This window comes from Pteropus vampyrus, unplaced genomic scaffold (genome assembly GCF_000151845.1).
Source record: "Pteropus vampyrus isolate Shadow unplaced genomic scaffold, Pvam_2.0 Scaffold4, whole genome shotgun sequence".
Lineage (NCBI taxonomy): Eukaryota > Metazoa > Chordata > Mammalia > Chiroptera > Pteropodidae > Pteropus > Pteropus vampyrus.
In genome coordinates, this window is record NW_011888785.1 from 17,278,814 (window position 1) to 17,296,062 (window position 17,249).

The window sequence follows — 17,249 nt, forward strand, 5'->3', positions numbered from 1 at the left end:
GAAGCAAAGCTGTAATTCTGCTTGACAAATTAGAATGTGATCTCCTAAGCAGCTGTGGTCCAAGCATATCAGCATCCTCTGGGGACTTGTTAGACATGTAAGTTCTCAGGCCTCACCCTAGACCTCAAAAAGCCTGAGGATAGAGCCCAGCTATCTGTGTTTTAAGAAATCTTCAGGTGATTCTGATGCATGTTAAAGTTTGAGAATAAATGCCCTCATGTAATGTAGTCCAGCTACTATTCTGTTATTTGTTTGAACATTAAAATCTATTTGTTAGATTATTAAAGTCTTTCCCTCAGCTGAAACTCTTGAGTAATTAGTATGCATCCTCATTTGAAAATCATTTTCCAAAAATGTTGAAACAGTAATTTTATTAAAACTATGAAGATTTATTCTTTGAAATTCTGATTTATAAACTGTTATAATTGTAAGTGATTTATTAATATTTCATACTTGGATCTGAGTGCCTTTCGGTGTTCATGTTTTATAGTACAAGCAAAGAATTTTCAGAAAAAAAATATAATAGTTTTATAGCTAAAGCTTCACTAACTCCAAGCCTCCCAGATTCTTCAAATAACCAGAATTTTAATGAGACAAATCCAAAATAACCAATAATTTCCAAGATATTTCCTAGGCTCAGTTTGTATTCCATATTTATATAGGGATATTTTTATGCCATATCCAGATCCTAAGTCACCAAAACAAAACTTCATATGTTTATTACATTGTAATACCAGGGCAGGAAAGAGTCTAATTCATGCCAGAAAGATTTTCAACAAAAAAGCTTTCTGCTTAAATTTAGGTTTAGAAATTCAATTTTAAAAATGTATTTCCCAAAGACTTCAGTTAATAAAATTTTAGGATCTTCGTCAATAAATTAAAGCAACCTGCCCCCCCCCCATAGTTCCCCACTTTCCTTTTATGTATTGGACAGAGGGGAATGCTATACATCTCCCTTCATCCATCTCACTAGTGTAGCCTGCTATGTCAAACAGAGCCACATGCCCTGGGCACTGCACGTTAGTTAATATGATGACCAATGGGTAAGTCTACAATGAAGCTAGCAGTGGCGGGTCATAGTGTGGCTGAAATAAATTCCCCATTGATAACCTTGTTGCAGATGGTACTTTGAGATATAGATACCTATGTTTATTGGCTAGCAAATACAACTTTTTTGGTGTTGCAATAACTCACTTGTAAATAAATAATCTTCTGTGAAAGGCTTGACATTCTATCCTCCACACAAACCAATTTCCCTATTTCAATGCCATAGCATAAAACAGGTTACAAATGGCACCAATGCCCACTGAGTGCTAACAACTTCGGGGATCTCTGGTAATTGACATCAATTTAGATATTAGTCCATACCCCAAGATCATAATGATAATCATCCATCTATCCACTCATTCATCCCCAACCATTCACTTATCCCATAACTTATTGAGCCCTGTCAACTAGGCATTTGGCTACGTGCTGACCCTCCAGTGACACAAAACAGGTCTGGCTTCCTGTCTAATCAATATGATGAAATCATGAATGTTGAAGCATACACAGCAACTAAAAAAATGTTTATTAAGGTATAACTTACACAACATAAAATTTACCCACTTTAAGTGTATAAATTAATAATTTTCAGGAAATATACAGTTAATGCAACCATCACAATTCAATTTTATAACATTTCAATCAGTAGGAGCTGTTATTACTCAAATTTTAACAAAATTGGATAAGAGTAAGTCCCTTTTAAAAAGTCCTGCCTCCTTCAATGTTCTGAAAGCCCCACTGGTTTAACATACACAGCAGTTTTGCTGACTCTGCTTCGTGCTATGGGAGGAATCAAGGATCCCATCGTTTGGCTAAGTGTAGAGGCAGAGTTGCAATCTCAGAGCTGCCTCCTCCCACAATGAGGAACAACCTACTGAAGCCATGGTTCTCTACACTAGCTACACACTGGACTGACCTTGACCTGAGGAGCTTTAAAACAGTGACACCTAGTTACCACCACCCCTCTGCCCAGATTCTTATTTAATGATCTGAGATTCAGCCTGGGCATCAGGATTTCTTAAAGATATCATCAGCTGTTTTAATATGCAGCCAAGATTGAAAAAATCCCTACTAAAAGATTCAGGATTCAACCTAATGCTTCTCTTGGTATTTGGAGATTACAGATGTGGCTTTTGGTTCTCCATTATGTTCATGTTTACATTGCTGCTTGTAATGAAAAAATAACTCTAGCAAGAGAGTAACAGTTGCCTTTGAATGCAGGAAGCTGAAGAATTTGCATGCAGTCCTTTCCCTTTTCCCACTCAGGCAGGAACAGTATCAGAAAGTCCACTCACTATTTTGCAATTTCCTCTGTTCATTTTCTGGAAGGGCAGTGCCATTCCTTAAAATGTGTCATCCCACTGCACGGCACACTTTGTTCTTGTTGTTTCAGAACATTCAAAATTCAGTATGTTCCAGTGATGGTATCGCTTCCTTCTGTCTGACAAGGGGCTCCTCTCCTCAGTTTTCCAGGCATCATAGGTTCTGCTGACATGAGCAGATGAGAGTTTCCAAGTGGACTGACTTACTCTAGAATAGCGCCTATCAAACTTTAATGTGAATATCATCACCTGGGAATGTACCTGGGGATGCACATTAAAATGCACATTCTGATTTTCTAGGTCTGGAGTGAGGCTCAAGATGCTGCATTTCTCCCTAGCTCCCAGGTGATACCTGTGGTCTTGGTCTATGGGCCACGCTTGTACTAGCAAGGTCCTAGTGTCCAGCTACCTTTTCATCTAATGTTATTTACAGGTCATACAGATTAAATAATTGAGAAGACTATGGCATTTATAGAAAGTTTTATGTATGTGGTATCAAGAAAAAAGAACAGGCCCAGGCTTCTGAAATCATCTTGTTTTCTGAGTCTGTTTCCTTTGTTAAATGGAAAAACAAAGAGATTGTACTTGATTCCTTTCTAACACTAAAATTCTTTTGTTTACAAGTCTTAAGTTATGTAACAATGGTAATATCACTATCTTACATTTAATGCTGTAACACTTCAACTTTATGAGCTCAGTCTAAAATTGTGATTTAAGGAGCGCATGGGCTCCTTGAAATATCAAGGTTACAGTTTTCATGAATGAATATATGACTTGCTGTATGCATTTAATACTTGAAGTACATATCAAGGTAAGAGAATTTGATTACATTCAACTACATGGCCTCCTAAGAGTGTCAGTTTAGAAGAATTTCTTGACATTCCTCTGGCCAAATGGCAGCTGTCATGCTATATTAATTTTGAAAAATAGAACCAAATTTGTTTCACATATAAACATCTAGGGCATTAATTACTGGATGACAGTAACTGAACGGGCTGTCCTCAGAGATCTCCATGACATTCACAACCTGCTGATATGCCTATGTTATCTAGAAAATGTAATCTTCCAGGGCTATTAGATGGTGTAGGTGGATTTTTCACTTTGCAAAGCCATATCTGAACCTTGCTTCTTTTTCTCTCCTGCAAACACCCCGCTCCTTTGAGGCTCACAGCACCTCATAATACCCTCTCCCTATACTCACTGCTGTCATGTACTGACTTCTAGCTTATTCTTTATCACTGGTGACTTAGGTTCCCAACACATGCACAGTCTTCCTCTCTACCCCAACAGTTGTCATTCTTCTCCAGTACTTCATCATTCAAGTGGATGAACCATTCAACCTCATGGCTTCTTATTTCCTTCGCTTATTCATCAAAGGCAATGAATCTTTGCCTCTACTCCAGGTTAGTCACTCACTCCCTGATATCTTTAAACACTATCTCTTACCTTTCAATAACCTTAGTCAAACTTTCACACTGGTAATTCCAGACAGCAGAAGAAATTTGATTCATTGACCTACTATTTTCTCACTCTCCACTGACCTCCTCCTGGTTTCTCTTTACCTATCTTAGATTCTGTAGTATATATTTATCTTCACATGCTTAAAAAGATTTACTCTTGTCATGGACTAAATGTTTGTGTCCCTATTCCCGGCCCCAGTTCATAGGCTGAAATCTTAATTCCCAATGTGAAGATATTGGGAGATGATTAGGTCATGAGGGTCGAACTCTGATGAATGGGATTTGTGCCTTAGTTAAAAAACCCCTTAGAGAGCTCTCTCCCTGCTTTTGCCATGTGAAGATATAGCAAGAAGACAGCTACCTATGAACCAGGAATTGGGCCTCTACCTGACACCGAATCTGCCAGTGTCTTGATGTTTTACTTCCCAGCCTCCAGAACTGTGAGAAAGAAATGTTTGAGCCACCCAGTCTGCGGTACGCTGTTATAGCAGTCTAAATGGACTAGGACAACTCTCTTGTTCTCCATTACATCCAGTTGGCATAACTCTAGGCCTAGAACAACCCAGCTATCCATTTTCTGTATCCAAGTTGGTGAAGCTTGCTGAAGAAAAATCAGACAACTAAGCTCATTAGTTTCACCTTAAATTCATGATCACCAACTTCCCCTATCAAAGTATAGTCTGTTTTCTTCTGTCCTGGAGACCACCCCTTTGCTCCTCCCAAGAGGCTGTAGTTATGATCTCCTCAGAGACATCTCAAACTTAACAGGTTCAACATGGAACACTCTTCCCACCTAGACCTGTTCCCATTTATCCAGATTTCCTCATCTCAGTAAATGGTATCATAACCCACTGGCTGTTCAAGTCAAAAATCTAGGGGTCATTCTCAAGTCCTTGCCTTTTCTCATCTTTTACATAAAATCCAACACCAATCCCTGTTCAAAATATTTCTTAAATCCTTCTCCACTGACATGAGCTTAATCCAGGTCTCTATCATCTCACCTAAACTCTGCAAACATATTCTAATGAGTCCCACTACTTTCTCTTTTGCCTCTTTCCAAATCATTCTCCATACAGCAGCTAAGATGATCTTAAAACATAAATCAGATGATGTCCCTCTTCTCCTTAAAACTCAATGGCTTCCTGTTGCACTTAGAACTATAGCCACTTTCCTGTTTATGACCTAAAAGGCCCTGAATGAGCTCACTAGCCCCTGCGCATCTCTCCAATCTCATCCCGTATAACTGTTACTCTCAATGGTCCGGCAACAGCATCCTTTTATAGAAGTAAAGAGCAATATCTTTCCCATCTTGGGAACTCTGCACATGCTGTTATGTCTCTTCCGTAGAATGATTCATTCCAGTTTTGTTTTGTTTTTCTTTCAGGTCTTGTTAAGTTTCCTTTGTAATTATCTTATGTAATTGTTTCTTCACTCATTACTGTTTTCCCCACCAGACAAAAAGCTTCTTGAAGGCAGAACCAGATTTGTCTTGTCCATCACTGCCTCCACAATGCCTGGTACATAGTAAATAAGAATGCAATAAATATTCTTTGTTGTTGAATGCATCGGAAAATGTCAGGACCGAAAGAGATATAATAGGCCTCTAGGTAAGATCTCTCTTTTTCCTGATCAAGACCTGTGGGCACAAAGGGGGTAAGTGATATGTCAATGTCACGGTTATGTCAATGTCATGGTAACTGGCCAAGCAAAGAATCAGTGCATTTCCTGATGTCCTGATTATGTCCTGTAGTCCTAGTCTTTCAAATTTTTGGTGTGCCTTCTTTCTCATTTTTCTAACTCATTTATGATCCTTACTTTAAACATTTGCTAACCTTCATCTGTGCTTTTTCAGTATTAAAATATAATTATGCTCATTAACTACAAGTATATTTTCCATGGCACCAGTATAATAAAAAGCGACTTGGATACAGCTTTTCATTTCCTTTTTGCATGATTAGCTCAAGTTATCATTGTTGATATTGTTTAATTCCCTCACTCCCCAAAAGACTAACTAGCTAAAAGAAACTGCAAACTGTTTCTAAATACTCTGCAAAATATCTAGGATGGATATTTTTCTTTTGTAAATAGCTTTTAAGCTTTGAAACAACAGGAGAGATGCAGAGTAAAAAATACATAGCCTTAGAGAAGGGAAAAAGTGAAGATCATCACAACGAAGAAATAATAAAGGTGTAAATAGTGTGTGTGGGGTGGGACGGGGGTGGGGGGTGGGGAGGGTGTAGGGCGAGGAGGAGGGGTTGGAAAGAACTAAAAAGGTTCCCAGTAAGTGGGGCCGTTAACTAGACTATAATCAAATCAAAGTCATGAGGGTGGGGGTAGGGGCAGGAGTTCGATTTCTATTTCTCCCAATTTCACCTATAGTGGTGAGTGATCATTAATCAAGGCCTGTAATAAGTTTTTCCATCTAAAACTGAACTGTCTGAGGAGTAACAACTGACACCATTTTTCTCCAAAGGGTGAGGAAGATAATAAATGGAAATCTCTCGACAAAAATTCTCTTTATATCTCTGCCCTATTTTAAGAGCAAGATTTTTAGGGCATAATTTTCAACAAGTTTTGGCGGAGGCTGAACACAAAGCTCAAACATAATTTAGGACACTAAGAGACGAAGCCAATTACTTTGTCTCATTGTAGTTAATGGCCTAAACGCACCACGGTCACTTAACGAGGTAATAAACAAAATGACTACTAGAAATACTTCCCTGTTCGCAAAGCAGTGCTGCGTGATCTTCAATGAAATGCGCTGCATCTACCCTTAAAGGTAAGCGGACTATGGAGGAGGCTGAGGTAATCTGCCCGTTCTTTCCCTCTGGGGCACATCCTATCTGGGACGATGTCTCTCCTGGCCTCTTCACTCCTGGGCCCAATCTCAGGACTACCTGGGAGCTCCGGGATGACCAGCAGGAGTAGGGGGCGGAATCGGTGGAACAGACAGCCTTTCCCGCCCTTCCCTCAAGGTGCCAGGAGATCAGGAACCCCGCCAGCTCAGGGCGGACGCCCGCAGAGGGCGCGGAATCCCTGGAGGATGCATGCTGCGCGTGGCGCCGCCTGCATCTTGACCCTCGACTGCGCCGCCCCCGGCTCGTCTCGCGCCCTTTCCCGACCCGCTCACCTCCGCGCCCTCCGCGCCGGACAGGGGCTAGCCAAGCAGCTCTCCGCGAGCGGCGCCGACTCCCCAGGGACGGCTCGGGCTCCGGGGCCTAGGGACTGCGCTTCCGACCGGCAGCTGCAGGGTGGCTGCCGTGGCGGCCGCGCTCCGGCTGCTTCCCCGCCTCCCGAGACTGGCTCGCGTGGAGCCGGAGAGGAAGCGGAGGGAGGGAGGCGCGCAGAGGCCGGCTCGCGGGGACGCGCCGCTGGGGGCTACGCGCGGGGAGGCCGGCGGCCGAGGCGGGAGAGCGGTGGGGGCGCAGGGAGGAGCCACCGAGTTGGGAGAGGTCAGAGCAGGGCGTGGGGGAGAGTCTGGGAGGACGCTGAGCGCCAAGGTGGGCGAGCAGTGCAGCGGCGAGAGCCCGCCGCGCGGCTCCAGTTTTCAGCTCGCCCCTAACTGGGAGCAGCTGAGCATCAGCCCCACGCCTGCGCCCCCGTGCAGGGCTCCCCTAGGATTCTTTTTGAAACAGCTCTAGAAAGATCAAGCCCACTTATCTACTGCTTTTGTACTTTGTGGTCGGCTTTCCCGTCTCGACTTTTCTTTTTATTACGCCCCACCACCCTTATTCCCTCTTCCCCACTCTCAGTTCCTGCCAAGTCTCCAAAGAAACTGCGCTGTTTCTCCTGAACGTGTTCTTTCTCTCACCTCTAACCACCCACCCAAACCATCTTTTGGCTGAATTGTGTTTTTATAATAAAATGTTCAGAAATGCCCTTTTGCGAACCACAGCTTAAAAGTCCCTCGTATAGGAAGATCCTTACAGCTGGTGGACTGGAAATCAGTCTGTTGACCTTGACCTTCACTCTACCTGGTGCCATGCGAGCTTTGGTGTTGGCGAAAAGAAGGTTATGCCTGGAATTAGGAGACCTGCGTTCCAGCGAAAGCCTCTTAAACTCCCTGGGCCATAATAGCCTTGGGTATTTAGGAGGTCTCTGAGCTGTAAGAGCACCTCTTTGGCTCTGGGATTCTGTGAAATTTCTCCCTGCAGATTACCAAGTAGTCAGTATCTTATTTTTTGTGTAGAAGATGTCAGTAGAAGAAGCAAGAGATCTTTATTCTCAGATATAAAATCAATTTACCAAAATTTCTTAAATTTGAGGATTTTTTTCATACTTTAGTGAATTCTCATTTCAGCAAATGAAGTTTAAAAATTATCTCTCCCGGTGGTTTATTAACCAGGGAAAAATCCAACAAGGGGGTCTTGGACCGATCACTGAACACTGCACTTTCCCCTCTGAAGTCCATACACAGATTAACCTTTGCAAATGCTGCTTTGAAAATACATTCTTTGTTTGACTTGACATGTGTTCCCTCCCCCACCGCCAAATATTATTAAGGTTTAAAGTTTAGGCATAAGCGAAGCTTGTGATGTATCAGGGTGTGGGGCATTGACATCTGGTAAAATTCTTTCATTTTGGTAACTGGAAAATAAATTTTATATCAATTTTTATTATTTCACTTCAACACTACTCTCAAATAATGAAATTAACGTTTTTTTCCCCCCATGGCATTTCTGGAGGACAATTGGAGGACATTCATGAATCTTAGTAGTTAATGAAAGTGTGTAGCTTTTTTTTAAAAAAAAAACCTATATAACTTTCACAAAGATATATTACAAGATATACCATTTTCTACCTATCCCAGAGCCATAAATTGTATAAAATATGTAGATAAGCCACATATTTTAAATATTTTTAAAGCGGTCTTCTGGTTATCCAAAAAAGTAAAATAAAATCAAGCAATATGTGAAATCACTTATCCTAAAAGAGAATCAATGAGTCAATAATTTGCATTTTCCAAAAGGAATATCTGCCTTTCATACTTTACTATTAAAATAAGAAAATATACTTGGTGGAAAATCTCACATAGTGAAATGTGTTCCAAAAAACTGTTAGTATTGACGCAAAGCGTGATTCCTTTCAGCTCATCCCATGGTAACTATAGTTTTTACTGCTGCTTTTCAATTGATGTTTCAGAGGATAAAAATGATTTCACAAGATTTTCTCAGGTCATGATGTGCTCTCTGAGAAATCTCTTCAGTTCTCTGAAGTAGTAATTGATTCCAATTAAGTGCAGCAATAATTAATGGATTTCTAGTGGCCTAGAGGTGTTAACATAATTTCTTCTTTGAAATTATTCTACAGTTGAATAACTTGAGAGTGGTAGTTCCCAAAGTATATAACTTCAAGTGCTAGTCCATCCAGATGCTCCTCCAATAATTCATTTACTATAAAAATATTGATTGAGCTCCTGATGTGTGCCCTGACCTGGTCACTAGGAATAATGGTGAAGAACCTGGATATACTTACCATTCTGATAGAATTTATAGTTTGGCTGGGAAGATAAATTAGTAAACAAATGCAAATAAGATTAAAGATTTGTGTGCACAAGTAAAATAAGTGTAAATCATGATGAAAATAGAGTTTGAGATAAATAATAGAGATTATTTTAGAGATTTACAATGTATATTAATAGATTACAGGCTCTGAGAATTCCTACAGTAAAGATATTTACTTAACCTATTCCTAAGAAATTCTCAAGTTTATTTTGAGCACTGAAGCTTTGTGAGCAATGCTTATTAATAAAATAGAACCATTTTTATAAAACACTGATGTTCTGAAACCAGAGATTCCAATAAACAAAATTATGTTAACATTCTCTTATGTTTGTCAATGTACATTCATATATTTTAATAGATTTATAAATATACATATAAACTGTTTGAAATAGATTTTATCTGAAGAGAAACAATACAGAAACATAAATACATTCATGTATTTCAACATTTATAACAATAATTATTTTTATAGATTTTGTCTGGACAAAATGACATAGAAACATTTATAAATCTATTAAAATATATGAATGTACATCTGGGCAAAACAAATATTGTGTACTTAACATTGTTTCATAAACATATATCCATTTGTAGCCCTGGGCCAGATGTGTATAATTCTTAATCACTATATATATATAGCCCATAATATTGGTATAGTGAAGTTTTCTTAACACTAAACTTTAGGAAAATGTATTTTCTGATTCTTTTACTATAACGAACACTGCTTTAACCTCTTTGAACAAATTATTCTTTGAGATAATAAGTGAAGAGGGTATTTCTGGTATCAATTCTCTATCAAATATTTAAAATGTGTATTTTAAAAAAAATAATAATCTTAAAAATTTCAGTATAAACAGATTTGATTATGGATTTTATAGATGACCATCTTATAACTTAATACAACCATGCAATTTCAGAGCCCATGGTTTCTGCCTTTATCATTGCATTGGTGCTTAGCAGTATCACCCTGTCAAACCTTAATGAGAGAACTGTTACAGCTGAACAATAAAAAGACAACCCAATTATAAAATGGTCAAAGGGTTTGAATATACATTTCTCCAAAGAAGATATGCAAATGACCAATCGCTGTTTCATGGTTTTATATCATTTCATCATGTTTGATGCCTGGTTTAAGGTGTAGTTTCCGGAGAAAAATTGAATCATCTCCAACACTGCAAATCCTGTTGTTAATACTCAACAAATTAAACTAGCTTTAAGAAACAAAACAAATGCTATTTCTTTAAACAGAAAGGGATCAGAGAGGATTATGAATGGAAAATATATTAAATTGAGTCTTTTAATCTCTTATTTTTAAAATTATATTTAACAGTTCATTTATTTTAAAACACATTTAAATAAAATTAAAACATTTTTTAAAATGTTAGAATTTTATGACTCTAAATCCAACTGTCTCTGAGAAGTGACTGCCATTTATTTTATACAAAAGTTATAGGAATTGATCCTAGTGCTTATAAATAATAGAGCGCTTTATAATGCTTAATTCCCTATAATTCACTCAAATAAATTCTATTTAGGTTAATGTTTTAAAATTTATCAGTCACCCGATAAAATTAGAAAAAGCAGAAATAAATATTTGTCATATTTCTAGTGGAGAAAGGACTTTTTCAGTCTGAATAGATAGTAACAATTCCAAAGATAAAGATTTATAATTTTGAGTAAATGAAATTTAAAGTTTATGTTTTTTTAAAACATAAACTGAACAAAAATGTTTGCTGTAAATTTAAAAGATTAATGTCTTAAAAATTATAGAGGATCACGCAAATTCAGAAGAGAAGTAAAAGTTTAGGCTCCAATAAATGGGCAAAAGAATTTAATGAACATTTTAATAAAGAGGAAATAAAACTTTAATTAACAGAGACCCTAAGACAGATACCGTGTACAGGTATTCTATAATCCCTTTATTCTTTGCCTGTTTGTTAATTTTTAGCAGTCAAGTATTTCCCTCTTTAAGCAAATCACTAAAGATTTTCCCTCTTTAAAATCAGCAGTGCAACTTTGTCAAGGCAAAAAATAAAACCTAGGCCATTGGCTTACAAATGTCAAGGACAAGATTTTTTCTGTTCTTATTTTTATTATGCAATTATATAATTAAGCAATTCCCAGATTTTCCAATATTCAATGTATGTACTGGCCCTTATTATCTTAATGCCTAGATTATTTTATAGCAGTAAATTTACTCATTTTATGAGCATCATTAATGTTTTGAGGCCATATTTTCCAAGATTATGTCATTTAGTTAAGAAGATCCATGTTTTATTTTAAAACAGTAATTAATATCTTTTACTTTTTGTAATTTTTTCAAACTATTAATTTATTCTACAAATATTTATTGAGTGTTTTTTGCCACCCTCTAAGGGGCTGCAGACACATGGAGCAGAACAGACTCCTGCCTTCATGAAGTCATCTACTTTGGGCTGTCAATTGTATGTGACTGTGTTCTGCCCAAAGACGCCTAGCTGAGGAGTTGAATGGGGGAGGAATCCTGGGTAGAGGTGAGTAGAATTCATCCTATACTCGGCTCCCACCCATGCTTTTTTCTTTGCGCAAAGATAGTTGCTAACCAAACCCTGTGCATGGATGGGTAGATTGTGCATGTGTGTGCGTGTGTGCAGGCAATTACACACATACATGAATCTTTTTCTAATTTGCACCAGAGTGCTAAAGGTGAGGTGCTAATTCTACTAGGAGAAGACAGACAATAAATAAGCTACATAAAAAAGGTATGGAGTATGTCTGATAATATGTGCTATAGGAAAAATAAAGTAAGAAAGAGAAATCGGAAGTGTGGTCAGTAAAGGCTTCTAAGGTGACATTTTAAAAGTAAAAGAGTGAGCCATGCAGACAGCCGGGGAAAAGTGTCCCAATAGTGGGGAAATCAAGTGGAAAGCCCCCAAGGACTGATAGGAACCATATCCAGAGAGCAGGCCTGCTTGGTGGGAGCATTCTGAGACTAGCAGCAAGAAGTGAGGTGAGATATATCTTGAAGAAAGGGTGGGATGTAGGGATGTAGGTTGACCTAGATTGTTCAGGTCTTTAAGGCTAATGTAAGGAATTTAGTTTTTATAATGAGTGAGATGAGAAGCCTTGGAACTTTTTAAATAGGCCTGATAGGATCAGATTTATATTTTAACAAACTAGCTGTGAATACAGTGTTGAAAATAGACTGAAGAGAGACGAGGATCGAAGCTGGGAAACTACTTAGGGGGCTATTGTAATAATCCAGGCGAGAGATGATGGTAGTATAGACAAGGGTTGTAGGATGGAGTTGGAAGAAATGTAGGGTTCTTGATATATTCTAAAGATAGAGCCAACAGAACCTGATGGCCGGTTGGGTGTAGATTTGAAAAAAGAAAGGAATCAAGGATAATGCTTAGGTTTAGGCCTGGCCAACAGGAGCAATGGAGTCACCATTCAGGGAGAAGAGGGAGATGGTGCCTAGATCAGAATTGGAAGGGGGAAAGATTAGGAGTCTGTCTGGGGAATGTTACATTAGAGATGACAAGTGAAGAGTTTGGTTTCTTATGTGAGTCTGGGGTTCAGGCAGCTCTGGCCGAGCAATATTAATTTTAAAGTTATTGGCATATAAAATATTTAAATCACGAAATCATCAATGGAATAAGAATAGTTACTAAGAAAAGAATTCCAAAGATTGAGCTTTGGAACATTCCGATGTTTGGTGGTAAGAGAGATAAGGAATTTTTTTTAAAAAGGAGATTATGATACTACTAATGGGGTAAGAGAAAGAGTGAGATTGTTGTTTCCTGGAAGCCAAGTGAAAAGAATATTTTAAGGAAAGGGGAGTAATCAGGTGCTTTTGTGTGATCGAGTAGGACGAAAAGTGAGAGCAAGATTTAAAATGTGAATGTCATCAGTAACTTATCTCATGGGAGTTGGTTCAGAGAATGGGAGAACAGAAACTGATGACAACAGAAAGGATAGACAACTCTTCTTAAAAACTTAGCTGTAAAATGAAGAAGAGAAATGGAGTGGTAGCCAGAGGAGGAAATAGGGCCCAGAAATAGGATTATTGTAAGATGGAAAAAAATGATATACCTATGCTTATGAGAAAGATCCCATGAAGAATAAATTTTGATGCAGAATACAGAGTGGAGAATTGCTAGAGCAAGATCATTAAGAAAGTGAGAAGGGATAGTCATTGTTAGGGGAATAGGCGCTGTAGTTGGGTCCAGATGCAATGAAGTGGTGAGATACCATGGATGAACCTGTGGAAGTCCTCTGACTGCTTCTTTTTTTTTCTCAGTGAAATGGGAAACAAGATTGCCTGCTGAGAGTAAGAATGAAGAAGAAAGGAAATTTGGGAAAAGAGAAAAAGGCATGAAAAATGGGACAAATAGAAAGCACATAATCAGAAGGTGTAAATATATCTAAATATACAACTGTGTATGGAGTAAACTTTCCAGTCAGAAGGCAAAAATTTCAGACTAGATTGAAACAAATATTTATACTATTTACAAGAGTCAGAGGTAAAACACAAGAACACAGAACAACTAAAAATCAAAAATTCAAAAGAGAATTTACCAGGCAAATATTGAGTAAAAGAAATATGACCTAAATATATTACTACCAGACAAAATGACTTTAAGAAAGACATTCCATCATGATAAAATATTTAGTTCACCAAGAAGATAAAATAATTCTAAATCTGTATGCCTCTAGTAATATAGCCTTGAAACATAATATGACAGAACCATGAGGAGATTTTTAAAAACCTACCCCACAGTAAGCAATTTTAATACATTTTTTTGAGAAATTGAATCTCTAATTAAAATCTTTCCATAAAGTAAAAACAAAGGAGGTTTTACTGGCCAGTAATTCAAACATTCAAAGAATAGACCAGTCCAAATTAACACAAACTATTTTGGAAAACAGAACAAGAAAGAATGATTCTCAATTCATTTGATGAATATAACCTTGAAACCAAAATTAGACAAAAATAATATAATTTCGTTTTTTAATATCAATGCAAAAAGATGAACAAGCTGAATCAAGCAATTTTGAAAAAAGATAATACATCATGGTTAAGTTTATTATAAGACTGGTAGGTGGTTTAACATTAGAAAATATATTAATAAATATAATTCACTATAGTAACAGTTCAAAGAAGAAAATTTTGTGATCATCTCAGCAGATGCAGAAAAAGCATCCTGCATATCTCTATTCATGAAAAAAACTCTTAGTAAACTGAGAATAAAAGGGAATTTTTTTAACCTGCTATCAGGTCTGCACAAAAACCCTGCAGCATTTCCCAAAGTAATGTTGGAAGCATATCTTTAAATAAGGAACAGGACAAAGATGTTTGCTATCACCATCACTGTTCAAAATCGTACCTATCGTCCTAGCTCATGTAATAAGGAAAGAAGAAGAGATAGGTATAATGGTTAAAAAGGAGGAAACAAAATAGTCATTGTTTGTAAATAAAATGACTATGTAGAAAACTCAAGAGTCTACAGATAAAGTATGGGATTTAATAAGAGAATTTAGCAAGATTATTAGATAAAAACATTAATATACAAAAGTTACTTATATATCTATATGCCAGTAATAAGCAGTTAATCATATGGAAAAAAGGTATTAAAGAATATTCAAATGAACATAAAGATCTTCAATAATCTTGGATAGAGGCACTGAAAAATACTAGTCACCTTGTAAAAAAGATATTTGCTTTATGTGTAAGCAAGTGATTACTATCCAAAAATAAAAGCTATACAAATTAGAAAGGGCAGTAGCCAGCTCTAATAAAGAAAAGTACTTAGGAGTCTCTGAGATACCAATATTTTATTTTTTAAGCTGGATGTCTGCTACATAAGGGTTCATTTTATTATCATTATATTAATTGTGATACATATACATATTTTATATCCATTATATAAATATATTTTAAAATATTTGATAATGTAATAAAAATCAAATTAAGATGACTTAAAAATAAAAGAAATACGTTGACTTTCATAATTGAAAGATCCAATAGTAAAAAGAGCTTCAGGTGTAATTTGATCCAGAGTCCATTCCTATGGCTGGAGAAAAGGTCATCTTTCTTAAGAGTTCATGAACTACATTGGGAATGGTTAAATACCAGAATGCAGAATCACTGAATGAGGAAGAGTCTAGGCAGGAAAAATTAACTGTTCAGAGCCACAACACATAAAATAAGTGCCATAAACAATTCAGTTAGCATTTCTCATCTTATGGCCAACTTTTTAAATCCTTTTTTTCCTGTCTGACTATTGTTAACCTGGATTTCTAGCTGTAATGAAACTTAAGAGGTATAATGATTTTATAATATCCTTCAATTATTTCATACCCATAAAATTTCAACTTATGTTTTAATTTTTTGCTAAAAAGCTATTTTGATTCAATAATAAGCACTCCTTATAAGTGTGGTGGCGTTCTGCAGAATAATGTTAAAAACTTGTTAAAATAGTGACCTCTTTGCCTGCGTTCCTCTGTTCCAGATGTTTCTACAGGTCTTAATTAGGATCGTATTGACTTTTAATGTAATTGTAACTTTCATTTATTTTATATTATCTTATTATTTAATTTTCATATCTTTCCAACTTAAAAAATTTTATAATAGACAACTTTCTCAAGTTAATTATTATAGTCAGTTTATCATTTCTTTCTAATTAATGGAATTATTTAAATTGCTTAAAATCCTTTTAAGTCCAAAAGTTATTTAAAAAATTATTCTTGATAGTAATCTCTCAAGGCCTTTTTTAACAGATTAAATGCTAAGTAATTTTCTGTTTTCTTCATTACACAGTGTCATTATGAATGTAAATTACTTTGTTATAATTACAATAATTTTAAATGTAAGTAGGTATTTGCTTCAATACTCCAACTGGTGCGTGTAGTTTTTTTTCTTTTTTTCTTTGTGGTCTCTACTCTCGACATGAGCTTTAACTTTCTGTTGCCGTTAATATGCCAGCATCTAACAGTAAAACTCTTCTCAATTGATGCATCTAAAGTGCTATAAACTGATAAACTAGTTAAAAGTTTGATTTAACCACATTGAAAGTATCTGTAAGTAGGTTTTGCATGAAGTTCTCACTAAAAATAAAGTATCTAAATTTTAGAACAAAGATTTTGTATCCCTTTTATATCACAACAGCTTTAAAATTTTTACTTATAGTTTTCTTTCTTAGCAAATTTCCAGTTATATTTTACACGATTAAAATTTCTAAGAAATTTTGCTAAACAATGAATACGAATTGTTTTAGAGTGAAGGGAGAAAGCACTAAATGTGAATGAAAGTGCTGAGTTATTTCAGTTATATAATATTATTACTTTTTTAGTAATAGTAATAGTAGGTTCAACCAGTATGATGTTTGAATTCTTGCTTCCTACTTATAATGTTGTTATTGAGCTTTATTGATTCTTTTATAAGCTATCTGTGATTTTAAAAAATGATTGTTTTTAATCGTCTTTTTTCTTCAAAAATTATTTTAGTGATTTAATTATTTCTCATTTTGATATTAAGACACTATTTTGCAGGTGCTCTAAAACTTTCAAAAATCTCCATTGTCTATAGGATAAAACGCAGACTATTAAAAACTATTTTTCAGTGTATTTTCAAATTACCTACCTTCTTTTACTTACCATGTCCTCTGTAAGCTCTCTTTTTACATCTTATTGGCTTAGAACATATCATTTGCAGTCCTGTCTCCTGGTGGGACTCTACTAAATGACCTGCCTCTATTAAGTGATGCACTGGTTAGGTCCTTTCCTAAGTGAAACCTTTCTTGAGTTCTCCCAGCCCACACAAAACTCTCTCTTCTCTAATTATGTATGGTATTTATTATGACATAGAGCATGTATACTATTTTGTATTCCTAAGCTTTCTAAGTAACCTTTGGATGACTTTTATATTTGCAACACCT

At 36.4% G+C, this 17,249-nt stretch overlaps 1 protein-coding gene and 1 long non-coding RNA gene across 5 annotated transcripts in view; one reads left to right on the forward strand and one right to left on the reverse strand.

The window, feature by feature from the left end:
• The window catches only part of STEAP2 (STEAP2 metalloreductase), a 25,983-nt gene extending 18,734 nt beyond the window's left edge, over positions 1–7,249 (reverse strand). The window contains exons 1-2 of one of the 4 annotated variants that reach the window (XM_011363948.2): positions 6,957–7,249; positions 2,340–2,425 (exon numbers count right to left, since the gene is read on the reverse strand). In XM_011363948.2, coding sequence (XP_011362250.1) covers positions 2,340–2,384 — 45 coding nt within the window. In that variant the 5' untranslated portion in view covers positions 2,385–2,425; positions 6,957–7,249. Of the gene's footprint in view, positions 1–2,339; positions 2,533–6,956 lie in introns of all 4 variants that reach the window. The other 3 variants (XM_023533365.1, XM_023533369.1, XM_011363957.2) reach the window with 3 other exon arrangements.
• LOC111742783 lies at positions 6,203–15,212 on the forward strand. The gene is made up of 3 exons (XR_002781466.1): positions 6,203–6,605; positions 11,707–11,843; positions 13,613–15,212. It is a non-coding gene; the product is annotated as an uncharacterized LOC111742783 (long non-coding RNA).
• The last annotated feature ends 2,037 nt before the right edge of the window (positions 15,213–17,249 follow it).